The 9,959-nt window shown below is 33.0% G+C and overlaps 2 protein-coding genes across 8 annotated transcripts in view; both read left to right on the top strand.

Annotated features, from left to right (window-relative positions):
• The window catches only part of LOC110021343 (tRNA pseudouridine(38/39) synthase), an 81,378-nt gene extending 79,870 nt beyond the window's left edge, over positions 1-1,508 (top strand). For 3 of the 7 annotated variants that reach the window (XM_020719796.1, XM_020719794.1, XM_020719795.1), the window contains exon 16: positions 1,126-1,508. In XM_020719796.1, the coding sequence (XP_020575455.1) occupies positions 1,126-1,205 (80 nt within the window). In that variant the 3' untranslated portion in view covers positions 1,206-1,508. Of the gene's footprint in view, positions 1-647; positions 789-1,125 lie in introns of all 7 variants that reach the window. The other 4 variants (XM_020719801.1, XM_020719797.1, XM_020719798.1 and 1 more) reach the window with 3 other exon arrangements.
• Positions 1,509-2,619: 1,111 nt separating this feature from the next.
• LOC110021345 (probable F-actin-capping protein subunit beta) lies at positions 2,620-9,072 on the top strand. Its single transcript, XM_020719803.1, has 8 exons — positions 2,620-2,893; positions 5,515-5,585; positions 5,699-5,812; positions 7,146-7,228; positions 7,371-7,444; positions 7,520-7,639; positions 8,424-8,519; positions 8,915-9,072. The coding sequence occupies exons 1-8, from the start codon at positions 2,765-2,767 to the stop codon at positions 8,993-8,995; spliced, it is 768 nt and encodes a 255-aa protein (XP_020575462.1). The 5' UTR covers positions 2,620-2,764; the 3' UTR covers positions 8,996-9,072.
• Positions 9,073-9,959: the final 887 nt, after the last annotated feature.

The raw sequence follows: 9,959 nt of genomic DNA on the forward strand, positions 1-9,959 counted from the left end.
GAAGCTCAAATGAAGTTGTGGTGCGACAAGTCAACGACATTGTCAACAACCCGATGAAACATGATAGAACCAAATATGTGGAGATTGATAGATTCTTCATCAACGAAAAGTTGAACAACAGTCTAGTGGAGCTAAATCATGTAGCCACGAAAAGCTGAACAACAGTCTAGTGGAGCTAAATCATGTAGCCACTACAGAGCAAGTGGCTGACGGCATCTCCGAAAAACTTAGCTCATTAGATTTGTCTAGGTTATGTGACAATATGGGTTTAATAGATTTTTTTTGCACATCTTGAGAGGGGAGTGTTGAGATTTGTATCTAATGTAGGGTTCTAGTTGTAAATAGAAGAAGTCTAGGAATTTATTTGTAAATGTTGTAAGGCTCTATATAAGCCTAAATGTTAATGAAATGAGAATGCTTTTTCAAAGCAATTAATTCTTTAGTTTGTAAATAGGTAGTTAAAATGTGGCGAATCATGGGAAGGCAAAGGGTAGATGCTAAGGTAACATGGATAGAAGCTGTTAAGAATGATTATTGTAGTTCTATGGGAGTTAAAGAATGTCAGATAGGCACCCATATGAAGATCCATTCTCACCATCAATATCTTTAGCCGTTCTTTTAACAATTTATTTTTTTTCTTTTTCCAGCGTCTTTCGAGGAAAGAAGAGCCAAGTTGGCCATTAAAGCTGCTTATAGTAGTTCAGTTTTCTGAACTTGCTTTCGACATAAGCCAAGTTGCGTCGTATATGATCTTCCTTGGTTGATCATTCCATGAAGGTGAAACAAATGTAATTTTTTTTGCAGTAGTTTTCCATCTGTCTTCAATCTCTTATTCAATTATCCTGTTTTTGATAGCTAGGCTGCTTGTATGCACTAAAATTGTTTACAATTAGCTACTCATGTCTATAGACAGCTCTATGGCTTCTGATGGTACTCTGAATAATTGAAATGTGGAACTGTTTGCCAGAGGTTTTCATGACTTGGCCTAGCATCATATTCAGCCAATTTGCCCAATATTGCATATATTAATTTTCTTGTTATCATGTAGAATGTGTAATTTTAAAGTTTTAAGCTGTTTGTCTGATACTGAAACAAGTTCTGATTGCCGATTTAATTCTGTTTCAGGGCATCTTGTGTTTGTTCTTTTTGCGAGAGCTTTGTTCAGAAAGTTGAACTTCTTCCATATGAGAGTTGAGACACGGTAGGAGAATGATGACTAGCAAGCCCTATCATCTTCCCAAGTGTGTTCATCTTTTAGCTATTCCAAGCAATATGTATGCCCCACTTAGTGGGATCAAGGCTTTGTTGTTGTTGTTGTTGTTGTTGTTGTTGTTGTGTTGTTGTATTCCAAGCAATATGTATGTGTAACATCCGATGTACCTTAAAGTCTATTATATAAATCATACTTTGCAAATGGGGAGTGATTGTAGTCTCCCCTTCAATACATTGGTTTTTATGTATTTGGTATAAAAGAAGACTAAATTATGAAGTTTTCATTACTTTTTGTTCATGCTCAGTTGGGTTTTTAAGTAGTATATACAATGACCCGAACACGATTAAAACCTTGCAAGTACATATTCGGGTTCATTATAGCTTGAATACATTTATAATCCGTTGTTTAATTTAAGCCCAAAAAAAAAAAAAGTTTAGGATATTCATACTTAAATTTAATAACTATTTAACTATTTTAAGGTGAATATGATTTGTAATTAATTAATCCTAATTTTTTTTTGTCATATTTATTAAAAACATTTTAATTAGTAAAAATTGAAACTTCATTTGAAAGAAGAAACGCTTCATTCAATTTGAGCAATCTTATTTTGACCAATATGTGTTTCAGAAGTCATTAAAATTTTACATTTTATTTCCTGTACAAGCTAATAAACTTTTCAAAAACTAAGGCATAATTTTTTATTTTATTTTATTCAATTTAATATTACAGTAGGCTTTTACATCATGGGCGTAAAGGAAATTAGTCGAGCATTAGTTACTCTTTGCTCGAGCTTAATTAATAGAGTTTGAGCTCAACTGCTTTGATTTAATAAGTTTGCATGTAAAATAAAGGTATGGCAGTAATTTGAACATAAAGCTGCGAAAAAAATTGACCCGATCGGATTTTTTTAATAGAAATTTGAAATGGTGTTATGAAACAAGTTCTTTTGAAAATAATGAATAGTAACTTATAAAACATGCAATTCAAATATATGATTAATCTGTAATGAATGTGTTGTCAGTTTTTTAGATACATTTTTAATAATTTTGTTTCAAAATACTTTTTTATTTTATATTTTATTAATGTTTTAATTATTTTTTTTATAAATGTTTATAACGAATGATATTTATTAATTGAGTTTTGCAGAAATGTATGCGGTGTTCATTCATGTCTCTACGGTCATAATGTATTTCGATAGAGTTCACTTTAAATTTTTATTTTCAAAAAAATTTTGATTGTATCCTGACCGTCAATAATATGTAATTATTTTTTGTTTTGCAGAGCTTGATTCGCTTAAAATTATTATCCGTTCTAAAAAAAAAAAAAAAAAAAAAAAAAAAAAAGAAAAGAAGACAAAATAATTTAAAAGATGATCAACATTTTATATTTCTATATAGCTTCTTCTACAGCTGCCGCCCAAACGGCCACTCCAGTCTCAGCGAAGAAGAGCAATTCATGTCGCTGAATCCTCCTCTCTTACATTTTCTTTTTCGATTTTCTGACCGGGGGTTTCGCGGACCAGGGACGTTTTGGTAGATTAGATAGCCCTTGATGGAGGCGGCGCTGGATCTGATGAGGAGGATTTCTCCTAACCAGAGCGAGACGGCGCTTTCTGCCTTGCTGGCGCTTCTCCCCAACCACTCCTCCGAGCTTCTTTCCCAGGTTGATCAACCTCTACAGGTTTTGTTTCTTCCCTCTATTATCCCCTTCACAAAATAGTTTTGTTGATCCATTTCTTTTCTTTTCATTTGCTTCTGATTTTTGTTTATTGTATCGGATTGCTAGCGGAAATCAAATTTGGATTGTGTTGTTAACGCTGTGCATGGAATCAATGCTTCTTGTTTTGTTTCTTTTTGAGAATCGGTAAAGGAATTTGTTCTAAGATGTCAGTTAGGACCAACGTAGTTACGTGAGGTTTGGACTTTTATTTTTGGGGGACTTTCATGATGGCATGCGATTGCAAGCTCATTCGGCTTTACAACTAGTTTTACCCTAACATGTCAAATCAAGGAACTTTTTGAATGGGAGACATTGTAATGAACTTTACTTTTGTAATTCACTGCCCTAGATCTCAATGGCTGTTAGTGGCAAAACATCAACGGCGAGTCTGAATTATCTGTATTGGCCTCTTGAAGTCCTACTTGTTTGTAATTTATCCTCTGCATTTCTGCCCTGGTATGATCTATCTTTGCAATTGTTTTGATCCAAGACATAAAATAAAGAAAGGAGTTGAAGGGCAGATTGATTCGTGTATCCGACAGCTCAGTGGGGGTAGGCTGGAGCTGGTGGATACAGAGTCCCCCTGGTGCCTCGGCCTCGGATCCCATCATGATTAGGACAGCAGTTTATTAATATTACTTTATGTCAGTTATTTTGATTTTAAGTGATTCAGAGAGGGTTGAAATGCTTTGAACCTTCTTTTTGGTCGTTAATGCTGATCCTATTATGATTGGGTAATTTGCCGAGTTTTACCTCTATAGGTCATAATGGTCTTTCTCTAGAAGGTATTTTTATTTTTTTTTCATATGGAATTTGGTATATTAGAGTGTACATAAAAAATATGACCACATGAATTTTGAGAAAGTCCAACTGGTCTTGCTTACGAACACCAAAGGACACTGTATCATGATAGTTAAAAGACGGAAACATCGAGCGTCATCTTCTTTAGTCGGAACTATGAGCCGACCGAGTGGAAGCACAGTCGAACGAACAAATAGAAGACACCTTGTATGAGGGACAGTCGTTCATGACCAGTTCCCTAAATTGATTCCAGAAATCTTCACAAATATGGCCAAAAAGCTCTCTCCGAAACACCTTCCTGATCCTCGAAGAAGACCCCTTATCCAAGGAAAGATGCTCGTCAGATTACGGTGATACACTCTCTACCTGACGGTCCCAGTTCGCCCTAACGACCGGAGGACCTATACAGAGGATTCTCTTGAGAGAGCCGACGAAAAACCTTTCAGCCAACCTAATGATAAAACTAAAGGCCATTAAATGTTCTTCTTCAAGCATTTATAAATACAAAACGGTGTCAATGTCAGTTATGAATATGAAAGGGTCCCAAAATCGGTTACAAATATGAAAATGTGTAATAAAGACTTCTAACGTTCCAATTAAAAAAGGATAAATGTACAATTTTACTAGATACCCCTGGAACCTATAAATAGGGGGTCATTTATCTAAAAAATTGACTACTAAATTGACTCTAGCTCTATACCTTGGGTGTGATCCACAAGATATATTTGGATTCAACATAGAGTTTGTATATCTAATTTATTTTTAGGGGCCTTTAAATTCATATTTAACATCTGAACTTTTATATTTAAATAGGTAATACTTAAATTTCTAACATCACATAAAAACGTCATTATTACTAACCTTTTGAAAGTGAATTATACATTTTCCTGCATAGGTTTATGACATCAAAGTGCTATAAATGTAAATATCAAACTCTAGGTGATAAATATGTGAAGGCATAAGAATTGTATGGTATTGATGTAAATTTTTTTCTTTTAGATGCCTTAATGATATATCTTTTCCCCTTTCAATCATTTTGTGCATGAATGCATATTTTCATTAATTAGTGTAATTTGATTATAATTAACGTAGCATAATATTTATAAGCACTAATTAAGAATTTATAAACCTAATTAAACCTTAAAAAGTTAAATTAAATTTTTAAAATTATTAAATTAGCCATCCTAATGTTTTTTTATGTAATGAATGATAATTAGTAAATTTGTTAATAAATTAACCTTGTAATTTTATCTTACCTCTTCTAAAAATTGAAACCTTCTTTCTTACCCCTTCCACTTTCCATTGATGTAAAAAGTAGCGAAAGTCACGGTTGGCGCTACCTAGCAGCAAAGGTGCCAGTGGGATCATGGCTTCTGAAACACTCATCTTTCTTCTCATTCTGCAACCCTTTACGGGAAAGAATGAGAGGAGTTCCAATGGGAGCTTGATGGAGAAGCATTGACTGCAGTAGAGAAATGTGAAGCTTAAGAAGAAAAGCTATTTTTGATCTTGTATTTATTAAACCTGCTATCTAAGCAAAACAGAGGAGACATAGGATATAGGATTATATAGGATTTAAAGTTTCCATAATTTTCATTTGGTAGGATTTAAGTTGAAGCCATGTAGATCCAGCCTTAATGTTTCCAGCAAACAACCCCTAAGATTGTAAATATCAACGTAAGTATATTATTATTATTATTATTTTTTTTTTTTCTGTTTTTGGGGTCTTTTTTTCAGGCGTGCTAACGAAAGTTGTTGACTATTAATTTAATCAATTTCAGGTCCTTGTGGATGCAGAGTGCTCAAAGGAGTTTATACTTTGTGAATATAATCGAGATGCTGATTCATATAGGTACTTCATGTTTAGAAACTCGCATGATGCTATGGAAAACATTGGCTATGATTTAAGTTATGTGGTGTCAAAGCAGCATATATGAAAGCGTTGATTTTCTCCCTAATATGCAGGTCTCCTTGGTCAAATAAATATTATCCGTCTTTAGAAGATGGATCTCTCCCATCTGCAGAGATGAGGAAGCTAGAGATTGAAGCAAATGACATTTTTGCTGTTTACCGTGATCAGTTTGTTCCTTTACGCTCCTCATTTTTTATTTTGACAATGATATTTTGTGAATAACTGAATTCATTTTAAGGAACTGTTTGAGAAAATAAATAGAATGTCTAGTTTCAATTATTTTTTTCTAGAAATTTACATGTATATGTTCTTGATATATAAAGGTTGCTACAATGTGGTCCTTGTTATCGAAGTAGGGGCATTTACATACTTGCCATATAATTATTATGTATTTGCAAATCTAACACCTAAACATTTATATTTACATTCATACCACTCAAATCTTTAACATCCCATCAAAATACCAGCATCATTATCTTTTTAAAAATGAAAAACACATTTTCATCCATAGTTTCATGACACCAAGGTGTTATAAGTGTAAGTATCAAATTTTAGGTGTTAGATATGTAAATACATGAGAATTGTGTGGTATGTATGTAAATTTTCCTTTACAACAATATCTCCTTTACAATATCACCTTACATTTGTGATTTTATTTCCTGTTTACAGTAGCCCTTGAAGTAAAAGCTCTGTTATCTTTTCCTTCAATGTCTAAAATACTTTTAATGTATAATATAAACTCATGATGGGATCTATTCAAGTTGAAACCAGCAAAGCTTTTGATATGTAAGATTCATTTCTTGCCCTTAAGTTTTGTCTCCCTTGTTTTGCCTCTCCAACGCATTGTTTTCATTGCATCAGAGTAGGAAAATATCTTAGAAGTAATGCGGTAAAGATTTAGAACTACATGGTGAACAGGAATCCCCATACTTTTTCTAGGGAGAAATTATGGCTCATTATTTTGCATCTTATATCTTCCATTTTGCAAAGTTCTTATGTTGATTTATGTACTTTTCATAAGGCTGTGCTGCAAGTATTCTTTTGAGTATCTTTTTGGTTTGTTGACTTTTTGTTTTTTGATTAGATTTTGTTGAGTAGGTGTTTTGTTGTGCATTTTTTCTTTTCTTATTCTTTTTTTTCAGTTCACATAACAATAGAAGTGTTTTTGAAGAAACCCTAATTTTGATGTTCCTGCTTGTACTAGAGTTTGGCAAATCAAATGGATTTATAGTGAGGTTTTTGGTGGAAAGGATGAAAACTGGGTGACGTGTGCTAAGGGTTTTATCTTCTTGGGAGATTGCATGCTTTCTTGAACTGTAAACTTTTGAACCCTTTAACTTTTTCTGCCTGCTGTTGTTTTGGTTATGGTTACTGTAGAAGTAGAGGAAGTGTTTTTATTAGAAGTGTGGGATATTTTTATCAATTAGAACCTCCAATGTTGATTGTGTTACTAATTATAGTTAAGTAATGGCTACTTCTATTTCCAAAATGCTCTGTTAGGTACTATGAAGGTGGCGTTTCTTCTGTATATATGTGGGAGGATGATGGACAAGGTTTGGTGGCCTGTTTCTTAATAAAGAAAGGTCCGCTTTCTTCCTGAAATTTGTTAGTTCTTAATTTACTAGCTATATCAGACACTTCTTATCTAATAATGCTTTTTTCTAAATTTTATTTTTAAATTTTTATTTACAAGTTTTTCCTCTTTATTTAAATTCTCACAAATAGATGGTTCAAAGAGTGGGGATGGAAAAAGAGGGTATCTCCGAGAGGGTTCCTGGGAGGCAATCCATGTTATCCAGGTACACAAGTAAACATTTCACATTCCTAGGCATTATCCTCATGCTTCAATCTTAATTTTCAAACTGTTAAATCAGGTCAGAACAGAAGAAGATGAAAAGGCTCATTACTGCTTGACAAGCACAATTATGCTTTCAATGACTACAGAAGACAAACCATTTGGCACTTTTAACTTGTCTGGTTCAATCAGAAGACAGGTTTTTATTCTTGTCTAGTTTCCAAACTAGCTTTTAGTGTCATATTTTTGTATTTAGAGGCATTTCGTATATGCAACCCAATTCTTATATACTTACATATCTAAACCTTACTTCTTAGAGAGATTTACATTCCTACCACCCACTTCCTGTATATTAACATATAAAACGCCTAAACTTTAATTTTTACTTACACACCACCCAATTTATCCCGGAAACATAAGAATCCGGTGGTCTGTACATAAAAATTTATGTTTACATCATTGATGATATGGTAATACGTAGGAATTGGGTGCTTGATATGTAAAGGACCCTATTTTTTTATTAGGAATAGAGTGTTATATATATATGTAAATCTTCTTTATCATTATTTATTTATTTATTTTTCATTTTTTATCATTTCTTTTTGTGTCGGGGCATGCTTGAAAATATTTTAGTGCTTATGTTTTTAGGCAGTAAATACCTGATTGGTTTATTAGTGATTCTATAGCCTACATTTTGTTTGCATTAACTATTTGCATGATTAAATATGGAAGGATACGTTTCTTTGAAACTTGTACAATAGTCAGATTAGAAAGTCTATGAGCCTGTTTTTCGATAATCCAAGTTAATCTGTAGAACGTGGCTGATGAATTGGAGCGGTTGAATATTTTTTGTTGATAAAAAAATAATTTGATTTAGAAAAACTGTCATTTTTTATTTTTTTTATCAGTCTAATAATTTCTTCGTAATTATAAGATTTTGAATTATGTTTCTTCTCATCATGCAATGGCATTCTCTTTGGTAGATGAACTGTGATCTTGTAGTGGCGGATGGTCACATTTGTAACATGGGAAAGATGATTGAGGAGATGGAGGGTAAGCTCAGGAATTCACTGGATCAGGTAACCCTTTGGGGCATTACATACATACCACCAAATTTCTATGTATTTACGCATCTAACACCTTTAATATTTACATTTATACCACCCTAAATTTTCATATCACCTAAAAGATCACTTTTTAACTTTTTTTAAAGTGAAATACAGCATTTCATGCATATGGATATGGCGGCATACAATTTGAAAATTCTAGTTTAGGAGTTAAAGATGTATGATTACGTAGGAATTGCGTGACATGCACATAAACCTTCCTACAAGTTTTAACTACTTTCTTATGTATTATACCCGATTATATGAATTTGAAAATAATTTGGATGAGAACAAGGCAGCATCCAAATTTTTCTGTGTGCATAAGCTTTTGCTTGATTGCAGTACGAGTTCATTGGCATTTATGGCAGGTGTATTTTGGGAAGACGAGAGAAATGGTATGCACTTTGAGGCCACAACCTGAAGGCATTCAATTTAAACCAGCAGAATAATGACATGAAATCATCAAAATTCGATATTTTTTACTGTTATAAATTTTATTTCATTTTTCGTAGTTTCAATCAGGAAAATTTGGACTTATTAGAGAAATTTTGTTTTGTTTTAAGTTTTTAAGGATTTTTTATTCCTTCTTTATTCCTTAAAAAAAAATCATACAATTGTGAGAAGTTCAGTCTCATTAAATTTTTTTTTTTAAAATTAGCCAGAAAATGACAGCTATATATGTAAAGTAAGGGTTTCTTTGGGGAGAAATATTTGCGTACATAAGATGTACGCAGCGCTGCGTACATCAGGGGTTATTCAGGGGGTACAATGGGATTATATCTGGGTTATACCCTCTTGTAACCTTCGATATAACCCGGATATAACTCCCTGTACCCCCAGAATAACCTCTGATGTACGCAGCGCTGTGTACATCTTATGTACGCAAATATTTCACTTCTTTGGGAGAGCTTTCTACCTACTTTTAAAATTCAGACCGTCACTATAATTTTGTTTGTTTGAGAAAGTATTTTTTTGCTATTTTTTAGAAATTTTTATGAGGAGAATATGGTAATAGGAATTGCGTGACATGCACATAAACCTTTCTACAAGTTCTAACTACTTTCTTATGTATTATACACGATTATATGAATTTGAAAATAATTTGGATGAGAATAAGGCAGCATCCAAATTTTTCTTTGTGCATAAGCTTTTGCTTGATTGCAGTACTAGTTCATTGGCATGTATGGCAGGTGTATTTTGGGAAGACGAGAGAAATGGTATGCACTTTGAGGCCACAACCTGAAGGCATTCAATTTAAACCAGCAGAATAATGACATGAAATCATCAAAATTCGATATTTTTTACTGTCATAAATTTTATTTCATTTTTCGTAGGAGCGTATACATCCGTGTAGCAAGTAGAAAACATATGCAATTTCAATCAGGAAAAATTGGACTTATTAGAGAAAATTTG

Source organism: Phalaenopsis equestris, unplaced genomic scaffold (assembly GCF_001263595.1).
Source record: "Phalaenopsis equestris unplaced genomic scaffold, ASM126359v1 Scaffold000134, whole genome shotgun sequence".
Classification (NCBI taxonomy): domain Eukaryota; kingdom Viridiplantae; phylum Streptophyta; class Magnoliopsida; order Asparagales; family Orchidaceae; genus Phalaenopsis; species Phalaenopsis equestris.

What these genes read in the sequence shown, in the direction of transcription:
- LOC110021345 (XM_020719803.1), top strand. Translation starts at nt 2,765, where the DNA reads ATGGAGGCGGCGCTGGATCTGATGAGGAGGATTTCTCCTAACCAGAGC. An exon ending in AGGTTGATCAACCTCTACAG is followed by an intron (nt 2,894 to 5,514) that starts GTTTTGTTTCTT and finishes AATCAATTTCAG; the next exon opens with GTCCTTGTGGATGCAGAGTG. An exon ending in CTGTTTCTTAATAAAGAAAG is followed by an intron (nt 7,229 to 7,370) that starts GTCCGCTTTCTT and finishes TCTCACAAATAG; the next exon opens with ATGGTTCAAAGAGTGGGGAT.